General features: G+C 57.8%; 1 protein-coding gene across 2 annotated transcripts; it reads left to right on the forward strand.

Moving 5' to 3' along the window:
- The first annotated feature begins 533 nt into the window (after window positions 1–533).
- Window positions 534–18,583, forward strand: RPS6KA4 (ribosomal protein S6 kinase A4). Of its 2 annotated transcripts, none has more exons than XM_075939041.2 (17): window positions 534–1,937; window positions 4,643–4,714; window positions 5,000–5,218; window positions 6,892–7,007; window positions 7,380–7,487; window positions 7,814–7,894; window positions 8,354–8,457; window positions 9,326–9,476; window positions 10,069–10,230; window positions 10,647–10,772; window positions 10,945–11,078; window positions 11,560–11,653; window positions 11,887–12,057; window positions 12,334–12,525; window positions 13,870–14,029; window positions 15,786–16,019; window positions 16,750–18,583. In XM_075939041.2, the coding sequence occupies exons 1-17, from the start codon at window positions 1,067–1,069 to the stop codon at window positions 17,043–17,045; spliced, it is 3,291 nt and encodes a 1,096-aa protein (XP_075795156.2). In that variant the 5' UTR covers window positions 534–1,066; the 3' UTR covers window positions 17,046–18,583. The 2 variants fall into 2 exon arrangements, with proteins under 2 accessions (XP_075795156.2, XP_075795157.2); XM_075939042.2 differs by having other exon boundaries at window positions 547–1,937; window positions 15,786–15,949; window positions 16,750–18,582.
- The last annotated feature ends 3,520 nt before the right edge of the window (window positions 18,584–22,103 follow it).

Genomic DNA, 22,103 nt, shown 5'->3' on the forward strand with positions numbered 1-22,103 from the left:
ACTCCATGGCTGTCCGTCTCTCCCCTCCACCCGCCTCCCCAGGCACTGTTGGGAGGGAAGGGGTTTCCTCCCAGCTCACCGCGCTCACTCTTGCACCATCAGTTCCTTCCTCTCTCACGGTTACATCACTTTCCTAACTGCAATCCAGGAGCCCCTGTGTTCCCTTCAGTGCTGCATCCTCCTGCTTTGCACCACCTTCCCACTGCACCCCCACTCTGCACCACCCCCACTGCATCCCCCTGCTCTGCACCACCTCCCCACTGCACCCCCCGCTCTGCACCACCTTCTCACTGCATCCCCCTGCTCTGCATGACCTCCCCACTGCACCCCCCGCTCTGCACCACCTCCCCACTGCACCCCCCGCTCTGCACCACCTTCTCACTGCATCCCCCTGCTCTGCACCACCTTCTCCCTGCACCCCCCGCTCCTCCCCACTGCATCCCCCTGCTCTGCATGACCTCCCCACTGCACCCCCCGCTCTGCATGACCTCCCCACTGCACCCCCCGCTCCTCTCCACTGCATCCCCCTGCTCTGCATGACCTTCCCACTGCACCCCCTGCTCTGCACGACCTTCTCACTGCACCCCCCGCTCCTCCCCACTGCATCCCCCTGCTCTGCATGACCTCCCCACTGCACCCCCGCTCTGCACCACCTTCTCACTGCAACCCCTGCTCTGCACCACCTCCCACTGCAGCCCCACTCTGCACCACCGCCTCACTGAATCCCTCCGCTCTGCACCACCTCACCACTGCATCCCCCTGCTCTGCACCACCTGTTACACCCCCCGCTCTGCACCACCCTCACTGCACCCCCTGCTCTGCACCACATCCCCACTGTACCCCCCAATCTGCACCACCTCCCACTGCATCCCCCTGCTCTGCATCCTCTCCACTCTGCCCTACCTCCAGTCCCCACTGCACCCCTCTGCTCCGCACCACCTCCCCACTCAGGGAGGAATGTGGGGAGCATGTGAGGTCTGTCAGTCCCATCTGGTGAGGAGTGTGAGTTGAGGGAGGGATTCTGCACAGGGAGGTTGGGGGTATTCCCCATGGGAGAGGTGCAGGGATGGTCTTGTTGGTCCTTCCCCAGGACAGGAAATGTGGGATTGGAGGGGTTTCTCTACAGGGAGTGCAGGGGGTTAGTTGGTACCACCCTGGGCAGGGGGTATGGAATCTGGGGGTTCCCCTTTGGGATGTGGGTCTGTCAGTCCCTCCCCAGGGCAGGGGTGTGGGATCCAGGGGAAGAGATGCAGGAAGCCATGTCTGCCTGAGCTATGTGGGGTCTCTCTCTAGCTTCCAGGAGCAGGTGTGGAAGCCAGGAGCTACCTATGCAGGTGGTGAGGTCCTTAGGAAGTGTGGGGTCTGTGAGTCCCTCCTAAGAGTGAGGGGAACACAGGGGCTCATCCATTGCTCCCAGGGGCTACTGGGGCAGGATCCATGGGGGCTTTCTCTGGTGCGTGTGAGGGTTCCACAGGATCGGGGGGTTCCCTATGAAGATTCCGGGGTCCCTGCTGGAGGGGTTTCCAGTGGGGAGGGAGATGAGTATCTGTCAGTCCCTCCCTGGGGGCTCCCTATGGGGTGCCGGATCCAGGGGGTTTCTTATGGGGATCTGAGCGAGGGGTTCCCGGTGGGTGTGCGGGATCCGGGGGTGTCAGTGCGGAGGGGTCTCGCTGTTCTTTCCCGGGCGGGGGGTGCGCGATCCGGGGGTGACCGGGGGCTCGGGGGGGTCTGTCGGTCCCTCCCCGGGGCGGTCCCTGCGCTCCGCTCCCCGCTCGCTGTCACATTCCTGCCGCCTGAGTCAGGCCCGGAGGCGGCGGCGGCACCAGGAAGCGCCGGGCCCGGGCCATGTAACCGAGCCGAGCCGAGCAGATCCCGGCCCGGCGCGGCCATGGGGGACGGGGCCGAGGAGGAGACGGTGGAGCTGCCGCTCACGGACGGTACTGGGCGCGGAGGGGCGCAGGGGGCACCGTGCCGGGGCGCAGGGGGCCTGGAGGGCTCGGTGCGCAGGGGAGGGGCAGCTCCTGGGAGCTGGGGGAGAGCTTCCTGGGCTCGGGGAAGGAGGGGAGTCGGGGGAAGTTCCCGGGAGCGGGGTTGGGGTGCTGCAGGTCCAGGGTGCAGGGAAGAGGAGGTGGCGGGTGCAGTGCAGGGAGGAAGGAGGAAGTGAGGTGCAGTTCAGGGTTGCAGTGCAGGGAGGAAGAGGTGAGGGGTGCAGTTCAGGGTTGCAGTGCAGGGAGGAAGGGGTGAGGGGTGCTGTTCAGGGGTGCAGTGCAGGGAGGAAGGGGTGAGGGGTGCTGTTCAGGGGTGCAGTGCAGGGAGGAAGGGGTGAGGGGTGCTGTTCAGGGGTGCAGTGCAGGGAGGAAGGGGTGAGGGGTGCAGTTCAGGGTTGCAGTGCAGGGAGGAAGAGGTGAGGGGTGCAGTTCAGGGGTGCAGTGCAGGGAGGAAGGGGTGAGGGGTGCTGTTCAGGGGTGCAGTGCAGGGAGGAAGGGGTGAGGGGTGCAGTTCAGGGTTGCAGTGCAGGGAGGAAGGGGTGAGGGGTGCTGTTCAGGGGTGCAGTGCAGGGAGGAAGGGGTGAGGGGTGCAGTTCAGGGGTGCAGTGCAGGGAGGAAGAGGTGAGGGGTGCAGTTCAGGGGTGCAGTGCAGGGAGGAAGGGGTGAGGGGTGCAGTTCAGGGGTGCAGTGCAGGGAGGAAGGGGTGAGGGGTGCAGTTCAGGGGTGCAGTGCAGGGAGGAAGGGGTGAGGGGTGCTGTTCAGGGGTGCAGTGCAGGGAGGAAGAGGTGAGGGGTGCAGTTCAGGGGTGCAGTGCAGGGAGAAGGAGAGGGTGCTGGTGCAGCTCAGGGGCACGCAGGGGCCACTGGTTTGAACTGTGCATGCCCCTGGGACCTGCGGGGATGCAGGGCCACTGGTGGAGTGGTGTCGGAGAAGGGCAGCTATTGGGGGAAAGGAAGTGCAGTGCCATGGGAGGGAAGGTAACCCTGCCCCCCCTTCTCCCAACCCTCTAGCACTCCCCCATCGCTGCAGGCTCAGCCCCGTGGGTGGGCAGCAGCAAGAGGGGAGCGGGGGTGGGGATTAGTCACTGCTTCCCCCCTTCCCCAGGGACTGGCAGCTCAGAGGGCTCACAAGAGTTGGCGGCATATGAGAGACAGCCTGCTGGGGAATGAGGCTGAGGGTGGCCAGGGATATGGGCAATGAGACAGGCAGCTACTTAGGGGATGACATGGACAGTGGGGTAGGGACAGCTACTTAGGGGGGTGGATGCTAGTGGGGAGAGGGGGCGACATAGGCACAGGGGTAGGGGCTGCATGGAGGGCAGGCTGTCCCACCCAAAGCTGGGCACTGGGCTCTCACACCCATTGGGTGCCAGGTTCAAGCCAAACTTGCTCCCATCTTTGTCCTGCTGCAAGGACGCTCACGTTGCCAGGCTGGGTGCTGGCCTGTCTCACGTGGCACTACTCTCTGGTGCCTGTTTAAACCCCAGTGGGTGGACGGTGGCAGGGGGCACTCACTGCTCTGGGCTGGGCAGTCTCCTGTCAGGTGTCCTGGAGCCTTTGCAGTGATGGAAAGAGTGAAGGGACGGTGCCAGGTGATCATCCTGGTACCTGCCACTTGGTGCTGGCTGTGGAGGGTCACATGGGCAAATTATAGCCTCCCAGGACAATGTGAGGGGTTGAGGGGAGGGGTCAGAAGCCTTCTTGTAGCTGCCAGGAGCTTAGAGAGGCAGGTTAGTGCCAAGCAAAACCAGGCAGCATCTGCTGCTCTTTGAGGAAACTGTGGTGGCAGGTAAGGTGGGGGAGATGTAGAGAGATCTGGCCAAATTTGGTGGGGGGGGGCTAAGCAGGTAATCTTACCCACCTTCCTCCCAGGGGTAGACTCCCTATTTCCCCACCGCACCCCACCATCATCCCCTGAGCTCTGTCCCCTTTTCCAGAAGGGGTTGTAGCGACCCTCACCTTGCAGTCCCCATTGGGTGAAGGAGATGTCTCTCTAGGTCCTTCATACCTCTTACCCCCACAATTGCCACCACACCCAGGTCCACCCTCTCTCATAGGATCCCCTGGGGCTGGTTCCTTTACCCACAGTTCTGGGCTGTGGGGGAACCCCTGGGTTGGCAATCTTCCTTTGAGCAGAGGAAGTAACATGTAGTCTTCCCATTCGGCAGCATCACAGGGCTAGGCTGGCATGGTCCATCCTAGAGACATGGGGGGATTAAGTCATGTCCCCACCTGGATATGGAAGAGGCTCCCCCTGCCCTGGCTCCATCCCAGGATGCCCCAGGAGGTCCCAGGGTGTCTGTGGGATGGGAATTGCTGAGCTCAGGCCTGCCCAGCCCCTTGGCACCAGAGCTGCTGTGAGTCACTGACAGGAAATGAGGACTGCTCATCACTGTGCCTTGACCCCACCCAGAGGCTGAGGCATGGGTGGGTGGGGGAATGAGGTGCAGCAGGATGGGGGGGTAAGGCAGGGACAAGTAGTGGAGGGATGGGATGAGGCTGGAGGGGGGATGGAGAGATGTGCCTGTGGGGGATGCTGGGGTGAGACAATGTGGGAGGAGGACAAGGTTTGTGGTTAGCAGGTGGAGGGTGGGGTGGCACTGGACCACAGGCTGGCTTTAATCCCCCACTCCCATAACCTTGTCTCTGTGGTAGCAAACTTGACTGGCCATGAAGAGAAAGTTGGCATGGAGAACTTTGAACTGCTCAAGGTGCTGGGGACTGGAGGTGAGTGGGATACACTGGGGGGCTGTGCCATGGGAGGGCACTAGAGGTGATCAGAGGTACTGGGGGGCTGTGCCTGCATTCCTCCTCCCAACGGCATGGCATCCTCCCCATCAATCCCCTGTTCCCCCAGCCTATAGGAGGATCCTCTGCCCCATTGAGCTTGCTGCCCCCATCTCCACTTTCCGGGGTCCCATAGTCTCCCCACTGTCCTGGGATCCTCCTGATGTCCCCCTCTGGGGCATCAGCCTACAAGAAGATCCTCTGACACTCATCTGTATCTCCCAGCCTACGGGAAAGTGTTCCTGGTGCGCAAGGTGACAGGCCACGACATGGGGAAACTGTACGCCATGAAAGTGCTGCGTAAGGCTGCCATCGTGCAAAAGGCCAAGACCACGGAGCACACACGCACGGAGCGGGCTGTGCTGGAGCATGTGCGGGCATCGCCCTTCCTAGTGACCCTGCACTATGCCTTCCAAACCGGCTCCAAGCTGCACCTTATCCTGGGTATGGGGGAACGCTGGGAGAGGGCAGGGAGGGTGGGATGCTGGGACCCAGGGGTGTGTGTGTGGCAGATTCTAGGTGGATGGGCCAGGGGCAGCATAAAGGGGGAGTTGAGAAGATGGGCACCTCAGAGAAAGGAATTGGGGATGAAATCCATGGAGGTGGGAATCTCAGAGGTTGGGGTGTGTGACAGAGGGGACCCATAGTGTGGGGGTGGAGCTGAGGAGCAGAGGGACTCCAAGGAAAGGACATAGTTATGGGACCCCAGTGCACAGAGTTAGTAACCCAATGGCAAGGGGTATGGAGCAGTGAGACCCATGGGAGCCCTAGAGGATGGAGTGTGGTAAACGCCCAGGTGCAAAGTGGACCCAAAGGAAAGGGGAAGGTGAGACTATGGGACCCAGCAGGTGGGGGGATCAGGGAGACCCTAGGGTGGGCATTAGGTGAAGCTGGAGAATAATCAGTAGTTTTTACCACAGCTGTATTCAGTGAAAACAGAGTGGGTGAGGTTTTTTGCTTAACTTTTCCAGGGGAAAATTTTCAAGTTTTCAGCAGGAATTTAAAAACTGATATATTATGATAGAGAAATACTGCTGCCATGCCTGATGGGAGTCGTAGTTCATATGCCTTGCATGCCTGTGCTTTTATGTACTTTGCACCACTGTTGGACTACATCTCCCATGGTGCAGCAGGCAATGGGGCCACGGGCACATCCCTTAGGCTATGTCTACACTCGCGGCTTCTTGCGCGAGTAATATGCAAATGAGGCTAAGCGTGGAATATCGCCGAGCCTCATTTGCATACCTAATGAGCCACCATTTTTTTAGAAGAGGCTCTTGTGCAAGAAGGAGGGTCTACACTGCCCCTTCTTGCATAAGAAAAACCCTCTTGCGCAATGCTGTTACACCTATTACTTTTCAGGAAGAACGGCATTGCGCAAGAGGGTTTTCTTGCTCAAGAAGGGGCAGTGTAGACGCTCCTTCTTTCACAAGAGCTTCTTCTGAAACAAATGAGGCTCGGCGATATTCCACACTTAGCCTCATTTGCATATTACTCGCGAGTGTAGACATAGCCTTAGTGTCTTCACAGTGGGACTGTGGTGCTTTGTGGGTGATGTAGTTTGCTCAGGGAGCTTAGTCTATAGAGGAGAATGGAGTGCATGTGTGAGGCAGCTGCCCTATAGTTCCCATGAGGCGTTCAAGTCAGTTGCAACAGTTGCAAGAGGAGGCGGTGGTGAATTGTGAGAGATGTGGTTCAACTTGGGAACTTTGCTTATAGAAGAGAATGAGCGTGTGAAGCACCTGCACTACATCTCTCAGGATGCACCACGGCCAGGGACTCATAGCTAGAATGGGGAGGGGGGGGGAGACTGGACCATGGTGCATCATGGGAGATGTATGGTATATTTGGTTTTTCAGTTAAAAAAAGCAAGTTTTCTCCAGAAACAGGCTTTTTGGGAAAATGTTTCCTTTTACCCTCCCCTCTCCTCCAATTTTTCCAGGGGAAATGCCTTGCCCTGGGGGTGGAGCACTAGGGTTGATATAGGGCATCTTGTGGGCAGGGAAAGGCCTTCCCATGCAATGGGGTGTGAGCGACTCCAAACCAAGCTGAGAGGGGCCGGAAGGGGACCAGCTGGGGGGCTGGGTGCTCACTCTCTGTCCACCTCTGCCCTCCAGACTACGTGAGTGGGGGGGAGCTCTTCACCCATCTCTACCAGCGGGATCATTTCACGGAGGATGAGGTGCGAATCTACGCAGGGGAGATCGTGCTGGCGCTGGAACATCTGCACAAGGTGGGGGGCTGCGCCCAGTGATGGGACAGGAGGGGACCCACTTTCCAAGGGATGCCCATTTCGTGGGGATGTGAAATACCTGGAGAGTACACCCCAGATCCAGAGTCCAGACAACTGTTCTGTCATGGAAGGACTTGAGGGGCTGTGCCACAAGGACTGTGGGGGTGCTGTCTGTAGGAGTCTGTTGGGGGTCTCTCGGGGGGCTGTGTAGGAGGAATTCCTGGGGAGCTCTCAAAGGCTGTGCTGCAGGAGCCATGGGGGTGCTGTCTGTCAGGGCCCTGAGGGGCTGGCAGGCCAGGTCGAGGGGCACTGAGGGGAGCCTGGGGCATTCAGGGCTGGAAATCCCCATTCTGACCCTATGCCTGCCTGCAGCTGGGCATCATCTACCGTGATGTGAAGCTGGAGAACATCCTGCTGGACAGTGAGGGGCACGTGGTGCTCACTGACTTCGGCCTCAGCAAGGAGTTCCTCGCCGAGGAGGTCAGACACCCCTACCCAGCTCACCAGCGCCTCCCCTGGGTGCTGCCACATCCTGCCCCTGCCCATGATCCTTCTTTTGGAGATCCGCCCCTTTTGTCCTCCCTCCCCCAGGAATCTCCCTGGCCTCACTCTGTGTTCCCCCATCTTCTTGATAAAAAGGGGGGAAGAGTCTCTTTGCTTTCCAAGGGGGGGGATCTTTGCCCTGCCCCTCTAGTCACTGATGTTTAGGGGCAGAGGAGAGATGGCAGCCTCTCTTCTTTGTGGGGGCTCCATAGCTTGCATCCTGGCATGGAGCCCCCCATACTTCTCTCCCCTCCCCTCCACAGAAAGATCGCACCTTCTCCTTCTGTGGCACCATCGAGTACATGGCCCCTGAGATCATCCGCAGCAAGTCAGGGCATGGCAAGGTGAGGGGGGCAAGGCAGGAGTAAGGGCATAATGAATGGGAGGCTGTGGTGGGGGAGGAGGGGTAAGGTGTGAGAGTCAGGAAGGCCATAGAGGACACAGCAATGGGGCCACGAGAAGTGGGAAGGCCTGGCTAGATGAGGGGAGTGAGTGGGGAGCTGGGGAAAGGCAAGGCTGAGGGGGCAAAGTGTAGTCAGAGGGGGTGGCAAAGAGAGTAGTGAGGGAGTGGGGAGTTAAGTGAGCAGGGGGTAACTGGGCATGGCAGGCAAATGGGGGGCTGGCTAGCGGGGGGGTGTCTCAGACTGTTACCCCTCACCCCAGCAGCAGTGTGAGGAGGGTTGGGGAGCTGTCTGCTGGGGGGAGGGCATCGTTCCAGGTTCACTGACCCCTTTCCTGCAGTGCAAGGTGGGGTTGGTCTGGGGGGGTTCTAGGCTCATCACCCCACACCCCTTCCCCCACAGTCAGTGGATTGGTGGAGCCTGGGGATTCTGATTTTTGAGCTGCTGACGGGGGCCTCGCCCTTCACACTGGAGGGGGAGAAGAATACGCAGGCTGAGGTGTCCAGGTGAGGGGGCTGCTGGATAACGGAGGTAACAGGGAGGGAGATTGGCGGGGGCTGCTGGGTAACGGGGGGGGGAGGGTATTTACAGGAGCGGAGGGGGTCACAGGGAGGGAGATTGGCAGGGGCTGCTGGGTAATGGGGGGAAGGTGTTCACAGGAGCTGGGGGGGTCACAGGGAAGGGGATTGGCAGGGGCTGCTGGGTAACGGGGGGGGGGGGGGAAGGTGTTCACAGGAGCCGGGGGGGTCACAGGGAGGGAGATTGGCAGGGGCTGCTGGGTAACGGGGGGGGAGGTGTTCGCAGGAGCCGGGAGGGGTCACAGGGAGGGAGATTGGCAGGGGCTGCTGGGTAACGGGGGGGAGGTGTTCGCAGGAGCCGGGAGGGGTCACAGGGAGGGGATTGGCAGGGGCTGCTGGGTAACGGGGGGGGGGGGGAAGGTGTTGGCGGGGCAGGAGCCGGGAGGGGTCACAGGGAGGGAGATTGGCAGGGGCTGCTGGGTAACGGGGGGGGAGGTGTTCGCAGGAGCCGGGAGGGGTCACAGGGAGGAAGATTGGCAGGGGCTGCTGGGTAACGGGGGGAGGTGTTCGCAGGAGCCGGGAGGGGTCACAGGGAGGGAGATTGGCAGGGGCTGCTGGGTAATGGGGGGGAAGGTGTTCACAGGAGCCGGGGGGGGTCACAGGGAAGGGGATTGGCAGGGGCTGCTGGGTAACGGGGGGGGGGGGAGGTGTTCACAGGAGCCGGGGGGGTCACAGGGCAGGGGATTGGCAGGGGCTGCTGGGTAACGGGGGGGAGGTGTTCGCAGGAGCCGGGAGGGGTCACAGGGAGGAAGATTGGCAGGGGCTGCTGGGTAATGGGGAGCTGTCTGTGCCGTAGGCGCATCCTCAAGTGCCAACCCCCATTCCCAACTGTCATTGGCCCCGTTGCCCGCGACCTGCTGCAAAAGCTGCTGTGCAAGGACCCCAAGAAACGCCTGGGCTCGGGGCCCAATGGGGCACAGGACATCAAGGAGCATCCCTTCTTCAAGGTGAGCGGGAGGGGACACCCTCACCATGGCCACAGCCCACTTACACATGGCTCGAGCCCCTCAGCAGAGCCCCATACAGCCTGGGCAGGCCCCATTTTGCATAACCCTCCTTCCCGGCAAGGCCCCGCACATATAGGTCTTAGGTAGGGATTGCCCCTGCCCCACAGCTGCCCTATGTCCCAAGCAGAGAGCCCCTCATTTACTCCCATCCCCCTGGGAGGGGCCTACGTACAGCCCCTCTTATACTGCTTGGTCATCAGGGCCCCCTGGCCAGATCTCACTCCCTTGTCGGCCAGAGATCCTTGTGCAGCCCTCACATCTGGGAAAGAACCTTGTGTGCACCCCTAGCCAAGGTGCCCGTGAGTCTGCCCTGGCAAATCTTCCCTCCACAACTTGCAGCCCCCTCCCCTGCAATGCTCCTCTCCTCCAGCCTTGGTGCACTCATCACATGCAGAGCTCCCCATGGATTGGCCAGCACCCCAAATCCTAGAGTTTGTCTTGGGGAGCGAGCCCCAGTGCCTGCTATCCAGCCTAGGCTCTCAATATCTGCTGGACCCTACCCCTATTTCCCCACCCATCTCCTCCCCCATAGGGCTTGGACTGGGTGGAGCTGGCCGCACGGCAGGTGAAGGCCCCGTTCAAACCCATCGTCCGCAGTGAGCTGGATGTTCGCAACTTTGCTGAGGAGTTCACCCGTCTGGAGCCCGTGTACTCGCCTGCTGGGACCCCCCCCAATCTGGACCGCGTCTTCCAGGTGAGACACCCCCCCCCCCATCTCCCAGCAGTACCCAGCATCCTGTGTGCTTGGCTGCTGGAACCCTCCCAACCTGGACTGCATCTTTCTGGTGAGACCCCTGCCACACAACAAGGTCCCCACCAAATACTCCCTACTGTGTACTTGCCTTCCCCCCACCAAACTGCAAATTGCAAATGAGGCCTCTGCCCTGCTATGCCCTCCCCCTGCCAACCTCATCCGTACAGTGACTGATCTCTGGGCCCTGGCAGAGGACACTGGCTCCTGAATCCTCTGCTCTCCCTGACAAGGGGGGGCTCTCTGGTGTGTGTGCAGAATCTCCCAGGCCCCCCAGAGCTGCGGGGTGACTCCAATGGGTGTAGCCATGGAGATATCATAGCCCCTGGCTCCATTGTACCCCTCCCTCCCTCTTTCAGGGCTACTCCTTCATTGCTCCCTCCATTCTCTTCAACCACAACGCTGTCACCACAGACGTGCTGGAGCTGGCGCTGAGTGGGGAGCGCCCGGGCAGTACTGCTGTGGCACGCAGTGCCATGATGAAGGTAGGGGCCTCTTGTATGAGTGGACTTGGTGAAAGTGGCAGAGGCTGGGTAATAGGTGAAGAAATGGTCCTGGTTTGCACTGGATTCCTCATCAGGGAGACCTTGTGGGGGGGGGGGGGGACTCCTCCCCAGCAGTGGGCGCTGTTGATGCTCCAACTCTCCCTCCCTCCAGGACTCTCCATTCTTCCAGCTCTACGACATGGACCTGAAGGAGGCAGCGCTGGGTGAGGGCAGCTTCTCCGTGTGTCGCCGATGCCAGCAGCGCCAGGGTGGCACCGAGTTCGCTGTCAAGATCATCAGCAAGAGGTGGGGTGCTCCCCCCCATGCTTCAGTTGCTATGGCAACCCGTTCCTCCCCCATGGAAACACCCCCACGACATTGCCTATAGCAACCTCTCCATGTGCTTCCCCGACTTCCCAGCTCCCACACCAACCTCCGAAGGGCCCATGCCTAGCTCCCATAGGTGCCTCCCCAGACTCACCTCTGGGATTAAAGGGGGAAGGTGTGCTGCAGAAATTGGGAAGTCACTCTAGACTTTGCCCCCCAACCTCGTTGACCCTCAAGCGCTCCATTGCCAACACCACCCAAATAGGATCTTTACCCTCCATCAGCCACCACACTCCCCACCCCCACCATCATCTCCCTTCCCCTGAACTCTCCTCCCACTTCTTTGCTGTCCCATTCCCCTTCCCCCCCAACTCCCTGCTGGGTCCTTCCTTTCCCCCACTCCATCCCACAGTGCAGTTCTCCAGAGGCTCTGCTAAGGTCTCCCTCCCCTTCTCCTCAGGATGGAGGTGAACACCCAGCGAGAGGTGATGGCCTTGCAGCTGTGTGAGTCTCACCCCAACATCGTCAAACTACATGAGGTGCATCATGACCAGGTACCCCTTTCCCCACAGCACCCTCTGGGACTAGCACTCCCCTTCTTCCCTAGGCATCAATAGCCCCCATTGCCTCTTCCCAGAGATGGTGATATCTCAGTGCTGGATGAGGGATCCCTGTGAAACTGGCCCCTGTGCCCCACCCCAAAGGTAGCTGCATCTTAGTGGGGACAGCATCTCCATGTTGTAGGATCCCCTCTGCTCAGTGACGTTCCTCCCCTCTCCCTGAGCAGTACCACACGTACTTGGTGATGGAGCTGCTGCGGGGGGGTGAGCTCCTTGATCGTATCAAGAAAAAGCAGCATTTCAGCGAGTCAGAGGCCAGTCAGATCATGCGCAGCCTGGTGTCAGCCGTCAGCTTCATGCATGATGTCGGTGTGGTGCATCGGGACCTCAAACCAGAGGTATGGGGCAATGGAAATAGGTTCGTGGGCAGGGCCTCGGGAGATCGAGTGCATGACCAACATAAAATGTTGGGGAAATGGCCTAAGGGGCTTGGGGTGCAGGGCCTGGGAGACTATGGAATTGGGGCACAGGGCTTTGGGTTTTGTGCTGTGGAACTTGGGAGATTTGGGAATAAAGGTGCGGGGCCTTAGGAGATTGGGATGCTGGGGCTCTGGGGCGTGGGCCCTGGTGCTGCCCCCAGGAGCTCAGGGCCCCATCCTCCTGCTGTCCCCCAGAACATTCTGTATGCTGACGAGTCAGAGGGTGCCCCAGTGAAGGTGATTGACTTTGGCTTTGCCCGCCTGCGCCCCTCGGACTCGCAGCCCATGCAGACGCCTTGTTTCACGCTGCAATACGCCGCCCCCGAGCTCTTCGCTGATGAGGGCTATGACGAGTCCTGTGACCTCTGGAGCCTTGGTGTCATCCTGGTATGTATGGGGGGAACGTTGAGTACAAAGCACCCCAGATCAGCACAGGGCAGGGGCATTGTGATGGCAGGGTTCTGGAAGGGTCCCAGTCTCCCTGCTGCTGTTGCTGAATAGGCACTTTGCACTTCACCCCAGCATCCCAGAGGTGAATGATTTCAGCTGGGCTGAAGAATTTAACCACATGGTGGCACATTCCCCCCACCCACCACCCCAGCGCAGCCCATAGAGTCCAGTGGGGAGCAGGGGAAGTACTTACAGCTCTGTTGTCTGGCTTCCTGCCCTCTTCCCTGGGAGGAGAGTTAGGACAAAGGCTTTTGACTTCCCTGTTCTCCCATGATTTGGATAGGAGGAGGAAGAGGAGGAAACAAAGAGTTAATCCCCACACACACACACACACACACACACTTTCACCAGGGTCAAAGAGCATGCTCCCAAGGCTGGACTTGGACTCTGCCCACCGATAATAAGCCTGTGTATACATGGAGCTGGGCTGTTAGGAGGCTCCCCTCTTCTCCTGCCACTCCTGGCAATGGCAGCAAGCCCCGCTGTACTTCTCTGAGGAATTCCTGCTAGGGCTGGTCCTGTGAGAGACATATAGTCCCAGTGCTGGCATGAGGCTGGCAGGGTCCCACAGAGCAGCGAAGCTGAGATTATTGAGGGCTGCTCCCCCCCTGAGTGATGGACTCATGCTCTCTGCAGACTCAGGCAGGGGTCTCTGCCTCAATTTTGCTCAGGGTAGCTTCCCTCCTCCTCAACCCAGCGGTCAGCTCAGGCTCTCTGCAGACTCAGGGCAGGTGTCTCACATTTTACAGCTTTTCCCCCAAACCATGATACCTACAAACTGACTTTATATAACAGAAGCTGCTGTTCCTCTGCAGTCACCTGACTCCACAAGCTGGTGCACCAAGCACGTGCCAACCTCTAAACCCAGCCGCTGCCTCTGGAGCAATAGTACTGTGTCCTGAAGAGCCATTGGCCCTGTGGGGTGTCAGTGAGGGAGTGTTGTCTGGTGGGGTTACTCCAGGGCAGGGGGAAGGGAAATGCAGAGGGGCTAGTGGGTTCCCCATGAAAGCAGAAGTCTGTGCTGGGGGGGCCACTTCCACAATCTCTGTTCCTCTCTGAGCAATTTGAATGGAAAAAGCAAATGCTCAGCTCTGTGCTGTGCTTGTAGGTGGGTAGAGCTGCAGGATCACCCCCTTCCCAAGGGACCCCAGCATGAGGGAGGGGATTTGGGAGACTGGGGGGAATCACACACACCCCTTGGAGTAGCTTGCTGGTATTTGCCCTGAGTCAGCTTCACCCAGCGTGTCTGGTAACACCCCCATTGTCTCTCACTCCCCCCAGTACACCATGCTGTCCGGACAGGTGCCTTTCCAGAGCAGCCAGGAGGGCGGTGCACTGACCCACGCAGCTGAGATCATGCACAAGATCAAGGAGGGACAGTTCTCACTGGAGGGCGAGGCCTGGAGGGGAGTCTCCGAGGAGGCCAAAGAGCTAGTCAGAGGTGAGGGGGGCATGAAATAAAGGGTCAATATATAGCCAGTGGTCCCCAACATTTGGAGGTTGACGGGCACCAGGGCGCGTGGCCGTTCGCCTGCCAGGCACCAGGGGTGGGGCCCCCCCATATCAGCGTGCCCGGGGGCGGGGCCACCTTCCAGAGCTGCATGCCCGGGGCCGGTGTCCCCCCTCCCAAGCGCTGCGCGCCCGGGGCCGGCCCCTCCCCCCCCCCCGAGTGCTGCGTGCCCGGGGCCGACGTCCCCCCTCCAAGCGCCATGCGCCCGGGTCCGGAACTCCCCCCCTCCAAGTGCCGCACGCCCGGGGCCGGAGCTCCCCCCCAAGTGCCGCGCGCCCGGGACCGGCGCCTCCTCCAAGCGCTGCGTGCCCAGAGCACGGGCGGCCAATTCGCGGCGCTCCCGGGGCCGGCGCTCACCGTGCACCATGCGTGCGCCACATGCCCAGGGCCAGGCCAGCCCCGAGCACTTGGCGGACGTACACGAATGACCCGCGGGCACCGTGTTGGGGACCACTGATATAGGCCAATGTTCCAAGAGTTGGGGGGTGAGAGTCTGTGGTTTATTCCTCCTCCCACTTCAGATGGAAGGTGTGCTGCAGAAATTGGGAAGTCCTTCTCCCAAGGGATGAGGGAAATGGCATGTATGACAGATCTGGCAATTGCCTGTAATAGCTTTGAGGATCTCATTGTATTACATTTCCTTATCATTGTTGATGGTTTGCAGTTCCAAGAAGAAGGGGGAACAATAGCCCTTCAGGAGTGAAGAGTAGTGAGGGTTGGGTAGGGGTGATTATGCAAACTCATTTCAGGCAGCAGCACCCCCACAAAGATCCCACCACCTGAAGAGGCTGGATGGTTCTCCATGACTGGTGGTTCTCCAAGACCAGTAGATTGAGAGAGGTCTTTTGGATAAATAGCCTGAATTTAAACTGACTGGCTACGTCTACACTGGCCCCTTTTCCGGAAGGGGCATGTAAATTTCACGAGTCGTCGTAGGGAAATCCGCGGGGGATTTAAATATCCCCCGCGGCATTTAAATAAAAATGTCCGCCGCTTTTTTCCGGCTTTTAAAAAAGCCGGAAAAGAGCGTCTAGACTGGCCCCGATCCTCCGGAAAAAGTGCCCTTTTCCGGAGGGTCTTATTCCTACTTTGAAGTAGGAATAAGAGCCTCCGGAAAAGGGCGCTTTTTCCGGAGGATCGGGGCCAGTCTAGACGCTCTTTTCCGGCTTTTTTAAAAGCCGGAAAAAAGCGGCGGACATTTTTATTTAAATGCCGCGGGGGATATTTAAATCCCCCGCGGATTTCCCTACGACGACTCGTGAAATTTACATGCCCCTTCCGGAAAAGGGGCCAGTGTAGACGTAGCCACTTTGTGCTTAGCAAACAGGCAGATCCTTCTTCTGAGGAGGACCCAATGCTTCCTGGGAAGGGTTAAAAGGGCTTTAGCTTGCTGAGGCCTCTGTTAGACAGGGTGGCTGCTCTCTGCGAAGCCTTTAGCAGTGGGTATCAACTTCGATATAATTCTGTGTAATATTTTCACCTTAAGAATAAATGTGCCTGCTTAGAAAGGGCTATTCTGTAACTTGTGATTAGTCTGTCAGTGTGTTTGGCTGGGCTATTGCTCCCTCCAGGGGGAAGGGCTGGGCATGGGAGAACTTCCCCTTTCCTCAGGGAAAGAGCTGCTGAAGGGCCAACCCACTCATGCTCCCCATCACTAACCCATGGTTCTCCTCTCCCCAACCTGCAGGGCTGCTGACTGTGGACCCTTCCAAGCGACTGAAGATGTCAACGCTGCGCTACAGCGAGTGGCTGCAGGATGGCAGTGCCCTCTCCTCCACCCCACTCATGACCCCTGACATCCTGGAGTCCTCAGGACCCGCTGTGCGCTCAGGGGTCAATGCCGCCTTCATGGTGAGAGGGTGTGTGGTGCCTGGCATGAGGGAGCTGGCCTGGTGGCAGAAGGGAAAGTGGGCTGATGCAGGTCGGTACGGTACATTGTTAAGAACCAGCCACTGGTATTGGCTCACAAATGGCTGACGTTAAAGCACTGCCACAGCTGCACTTTAATATCGCTGCCCCTTTTGATTCTCCCATTGGCAGCTCTGACGTATGGTCTGGCAGCCACGTTAAAGCACTGTCAGACCCTACTGTTGGGCAACCAACGGTGGGGGGGAGCAAAAGGGACAGTTGCTCCAGGGCCCAGAGATTTAAAAGGATGTGGGACTTCTGGCTGCTGCGGCAGCAACTGGAAGCCTGGGGCCCTTCAAATCACTGCCAGAGTCCTGTGGGTTCTAACTGCCACAGTAGTAGTAGAGGACTAGTTGTGAGGGGGGTCTGTTCCCAGCCCTGCCCCTTCCACCCAAGGCCTCATCTCTGCCAAAAGCCCAGAGCCAAGGATGCAGGGCCTGTGCAGGGCACACCAGTAAGTTCTGGTGTCTACTTTCACCCTTAGTTGGCGGGGGGGGGGGGGGGGGCAGCTGAGGCTCCCTCATATTGGGGGCTGATTCTCAGGGGTGTAAGAATGGGTTGAGGCTTTGGAGGAGCATAGTGTCAGGGAGGGAGAGGGAAGGGTCTGAATAGGTTGAAAGAGGGCTGAGGAATAGGCCCTATGGGGGTAGATGTGTGGGGAGACAGACCAGGGCAGGGAGTAGTTTGGGGGATCAATCTTTGGGTCTCATCTTTTCCCTCACCCTCAATATCTTACCCCCCAGGCCTTCAACAAGGGCAAGCGCGAGGGCTTTTTCCTGAAAAGCGTGGAGAATGCACCCCTGGCCAAGCGCCGCAAGCTCAAGATGTCAAGCACGGGGGCCGAGGCCCGGCGCAGCTCCTCCTCCTCCTCCTCCGGCTCCTCCTCAGCACCCCCTGCCCGGCACCCCCGCTCCAAACCACCTGGCCGCCGCCACAATCCCCCCTTGTAGCGCCTGTAGGACAGGGAGGGGGGGCTATTTATTGTCTCTATTGCTTGTGGGGGAGAATGCAGGTGGGTGTCTCATTTGGGGTTTTTTAGGGGGGATGAGGATTCTGCCCTCCATGTGGACATATGTTTTTCATTCATCTTGTTTTTCCTTTTTTTAAGTTTGATTTAAAACTGGGGGTTGTCCTGTGTACGTATGGGAGTCATGGGGGATTGTTTCAGTGTGACAGAAATTTGAAGTCCTCCAGGAGCTAAAGTGAGGGTGGTCTTTGGGTTGACAGGTAAGTGGGACAGCCCTGGGTGATTGTGAGTGGTGTTCTGTGGGGCAGGTGTGGGGATCATGGGGTTATAGGGCAAGGAGATGTCTCGAGTAGATGCATATGCCTGGGAGCAGTTCTGAGGCTTGGCTTCCAGGTGAGACCAGGGTCTATCTCTGCCCCCTATACTTTAGGGTTGTCCCAGTCCACCCATACAGGGGAAGGAGCAGCTGTTCTTTACTGGGGAAGGGAGATCCAGTGTGTACTGCTACCACCACCACCACCTAAAATCTGAGGGCAGGTCCTTTCAGTCAGACTCTGGGGCTGGAATGAGTAGCGAAGGTCAGACTGGTAGGGTCACTCTAGCCCAGCCAAAGGGGGGGGGGTCTATATTTTTATTTCTTTTAATCTTTTTTTGGGGGGGGTGAGTGGGGTCACCATGGGCACCATCTCCCCTCAGGATTGTGCTGGGGGATAGACCCAGAACAAAGAGCTGGACCCAGGTGCTGTCCCAACCAATGTGTTCCACATCTCCCAAAGCAGTTAATGTGATACCCCTGCTGTAAGGAAAGGGGGCAGGACCCCCATTGAGCAATGGAGTACAGGGTAGGGAGATGAAGGTGAGTCCCTGGGATGGTGGGTGGGCTAGAATTGCATCTCCCCTTCCCCACGCAGATTGGGGTGGAGGAAGAGGGAGAAGATAAGAGATTTTTTAAGAGAAAGAAATATCTATTTTTAAATTAAAAATGTGGGGTGGTCTCAGAATATAGCCCCTACCCCCAGCTGGGAGTGAGTCTAACGGAAGCCACCACCCAACAAAATTAAACCCTAGACAGCCCCTTCCAAGCAAGCAGAGTGAAGCAGCACAGGCATGAAAGGCTTTCATGGAGGGGTCACTTTAAGGGGGGGCTCTGAATCAGTCACTTTAAGGGGGGTTGTGCAATTGGCTCTGCCAAAGATTGGGGACGTGTGGGGGTGAGGTGGGAGAAGAGGCCAGGCTTGTGGGGGCGGGGAGACAGGGGGCTCGGGCCCATCCCACTTCCTGGGTGCTTCCATCCTGTGTGCCGCCTCCATGTGCGGGGAGGGCGGGCTAGCCTGGGCCCCCCCGGCTCTCTGGCGGACCCCCGCCCCACTGCAGGGGGGTCAGACCAGGGGCTCTCCTGAGCGCCCCCCCTGCGGGTTCTGTTTCGTAGGCGCAGCTAAGACTCAGGGGTGACGTCTCGGGGTGTCTGGGCGCCCCGCTGAGCAGTTGCACGTTGGGGGCGGGGTTGACGTGAGGGGGGGGGGGGCGCCTCGAGCCGCCTCTCGTCTGCGCGCGAACCGCCTGTGTTTTGTATTTGAGAATAAAACGCCTCTGACACCAGGTTCGGAGTGTGTAGGGGGCGGGGAGCGCTCGCCGGGGGCCACGTGGGGTCCTGCCGCTGGGCATGACGGGAAACCGCGCCGCTATAAAGCCCAGCGCACGAAGCAGTTACAGACGCCGCTCACAACGAGGCAGTGGGCTCTGCGTAGTCCTGAGACAAGCGACCGTCACGCGCCCTAGTTCCCCGGGTCCTAGCGAGTCTGCGAGCGCCGCCTCCTCTTATTGGCCCTTCCTTGGGGCAGGGCAGCTGCTCATTAGTTCCGACAACGGCCAATGGGGTGAGCGGGTTTAGTATAAATTTAGGCGGCGCGGAATAAGGAACCGGAAGTGGGACCGCTAGGGCGAGGCTGTCGAACGGGAAGTGATTTGAGCTATAAGAGGCGGAGCTCCCTCCCAGCGGGTTAGGAATTGTGGAGCCTAAGGCCTGGTTGCCAGAAGTGCCGCGGCTTGCCTGGATCAAGTCCCCGAGGCTCACACCTCCCCTCAGTATTGGGGAGCCGCACTCTGGCACTCCAACCCCCCTGCCCTCCCATCACATGGCTGGTGCTCACAAAACCTGATAGCCTGGGCTCCCCCTGCTCTACTGCAGAGGTCTTCAACCTTTTTGAGCATGAGATCACTTTTTGAATTCAAGTGCAATCCAAGATCCACCTCAGATATAAATACCCTTGCCCCACCTCCTCTCCAAAGCCCTGCCCTTACTCATTCCATCCTCCTTGCCCTCCTCTCTTGCCCATCATCATTCCCTTTTATCAGGCTGGGGCAGAGGGTTGGGGCACTGGTCTTAGATTAAGGGATCTGACATGTGAGGGACTCTGAACTCTTGGGCTGTGTCTAGACTGGCATGATTTTCCAGAAATGCTTTTAACAGAAAAGTTTTCCTTTAAAAGCATTTTCGGAAAAGAGTGTCTAGATTGGCACGGACACTTTTTTGCAGAAAACAAATCTGAGCTGTCTACACTGGCCCTTTTGCGCAAAAGGACTTTTGCCTGAACGGGAGCAGCATAGTATTTCCGCAAGAACAATGACAATCTTACATGAGATCGTCAGTGCTTTTGCGGACATTCAAGCGGCCAGTGTAGACAGCTGGCAAGTTTTTCTGGAAAAGCGGCTGATTTTCCAGAAAAACTGGCCAGTCTAGACACAGCCATGGGGTAGCTAGTTGGGATTTAGGAGTGGGTTCTAGGTGCAGGCTCTAGGAGGGGGTTTGGATGCGGGGTGCTCAGGGCAGGAGTTTGGGGTGCAAAAGGGGGTTCATGACTGGCGTAGAAATTTGGGATGTGGGCTCCAGCTGGGCATTGCTGGTGGCTCCTGGTTGGTGGTACAGTGGGGCTAAGGTAAGCTCACCCCTGCCCTGGCTCTGAACCACTCCCAAAAGCAGCCAGAAAACTCCATCCTAAGTCCTGTTGTGCCCCCTCTCTGCTCTGTAGAGAAAAGATATAGAGTGAGAGGGGGCACCTTGACATCAGCATCCTCCTCCCTCCCCTGCCCTGCCCAGAAAGCAGGAGGCTTCCCAGGGGGAGGTGCAGCTGCAAGCCAAAGGGCAGGAGATGAGCAACAATGTAGGGTGGGGTAACTGAAGTACTGGCACTTGATAGCCTCTTGGCCAAACTAGTCAAGATCACCCTGCAGCGGCTCCAAGATCTACAGTAGTTCCCATCTACTAGTTGATGACCACTGCTCTACTGTGTGAGGGGAATACGGGGGCTGCATCTAGACTGGTATGATTTTGCACAAATAATTTGCTTTTGCACAAAAGCATCAGTGCCAGTGTAGATGCTCTCTTGTGCAAGAAAGCTCCGATGGCCATTTTAGCCATCAGGCTTTCTTGCGCAAGAAATTAACTTGGCTGTCTACACTGGCCCTCTTGCGCAAGAATACTTGCACAAGAGGGCTTATCCCTGAGCGGGAGCGTCAGAGTATTTGCGCAAGAACCACTGATTTTGTACAGTACAAAGTCAGTCTTCTTGTGCAAATACTCGCGGCCAGTGTAGACAGGCAGCAAGATCTTGCGCAAAATCATGCCAGTCTAGACACACCTGGGGAGTGTCTTTCTGCTTCTCAGTCAAGCCACATTAGTGATGCTTGTTGGGTTTTTTTGCTTCTCATTTGGGTGCGATCCCAACTGATTTTTCTGTGGGCCAGCAGCCTCTGAACCAAAAACCACCACTGCCCAAGGCATAAGCCTTCTCTCCGCTTCCGCTAACCTTATAGGCTACGTCTAGACTGGCATGATTTTCCGGAAATGCTTTTAACGGAAAAGTTTTCCTTTAAAAGCATTTTCGGAACAGAGCGTCTAGATTGGCACGGATGCTTTTCCGCAAAAACACTTTTTGCGGAAAAGCATCCGTGGCCAATCTAGATGCGCTTTTGTACAAAAAAGCCCCGATCGCCATTTTCACGATCGGGGCTTTTTTGCGGAAAACAAATCTCAGCTGTTTACACTGGCCCTTTTGCGCAAAAGAGACTTTTGCCCGAACAGGAGCAGCATAGTATTTCTGCAAAAAGCACTGATTTCTTACAGTAGGAAGTCAGTGCTCTTTTGCGGAAATTCAAGCAGCCAGTGTAGACAGCTGGCAAGTTTTTCCAGAAAAGCGGCTGATTTTCCGGAAAAACTGGCCAGTCTAGACACAGCCATAGAGTAGGACTGAGAAGCATACCCCATCCATTCCCTGCAAGCAGGCATACTTTCTACAGGCCAGCTTGCTGGCTACTGCCTCTCACCAGGCAGGTAGTAGGTCTAGCTGCAACTATCTTTTGACCTAGTGCTGAGATTCAATGGCCTGTTTGCATTGTAGCCCACTGTGAGAACTAATCTCTTTTACATAAAACACTGAAAAGATCAATATGTTGTTCCTGGGCCAAACTTGAGTTTAGGTCTCCCAGAGGCTAGGAAAGGCACATTTTAGCATTGTAGTCAAGCCTACTATGAAATAGGCTACAATCTAGATTAACATGGCACAGGGGTGGCCTTGAGTAAGGCCAGCATTAAAAACATGGGACATAGAGCTTCTTTATAGAACAGTGATTTTCAAACTTTTTTCTTGTGATCCAGTTGAAAATTGTTGCAGCTCATGACCCAGCATAATTATATCTTTAGAGTAGAGTACAGGCTCCAGGGATGAAAGCGCAGGGGGAGAAGGTTTTGCCCGGATGTGTGGGCACTGGGGCGGGGCCTGATATGAGGGGTTTGGAATGTGAGGTGGGGAGTAGAGCAGAGGGGTTCTGTATGTGGGCAGGGACTCTGGACTAGAGCATAGGGGTGGAGAACAGGGGCTATGGAATGGGGCCAGAGGTGAGGTGTTTGGGTGCAAACAGGATTTCTGGGATTGGGGGTCTCAGGGCTGGGACAGATTGTTGGGGCACAGGCTTACCTCTGGCAGCTCCCATCCCAAGCTCTAACTCCACATTTCCATTAGCAGTTTCCTGATTTGTCACCACGCATTGCTGAGCAAGAATGGAACAAGTTCATTTTTGGGCTTGTTTTGCTTTTTAATCTTGTGAGAACTGCTAGGCTCTACCTAGGAACTG

The sequence above is a fragment of the Pelodiscus sinensis genome, chromosome 11, assembly GCF_052426305.1.
Source record: "Pelodiscus sinensis isolate ZL-2025 chromosome 11, ASM5242630v1, whole genome shotgun sequence".
In the NCBI taxonomy this organism is placed as follows: Eukaryota; Metazoa; Chordata; order Testudines; family Trionychidae; genus Pelodiscus; species Pelodiscus sinensis.

Coding starts and splice junctions, on each gene's coding strand:
- RPS6KA4 (XM_075939041.2), top strand. CDS start 1,067: ATGGTCTTGTTGGTCCTTCCCCAGGACAGGAAATGTGGGATTGGAGGG. Junction 7,008..7,379: donor CGCTGGAACATCTGCACAAG/GTGGGGGGCTGC, acceptor GCCTGCCTGCAG/CTGGGCATCATCTACCGTGA. Junction 12,058..12,333: donor ATCGGGACCTCAAACCAGAG/GTATGGGGCAAT, acceptor GCTGTCCCCCAG/AACATTCTGTATGCTGACGA.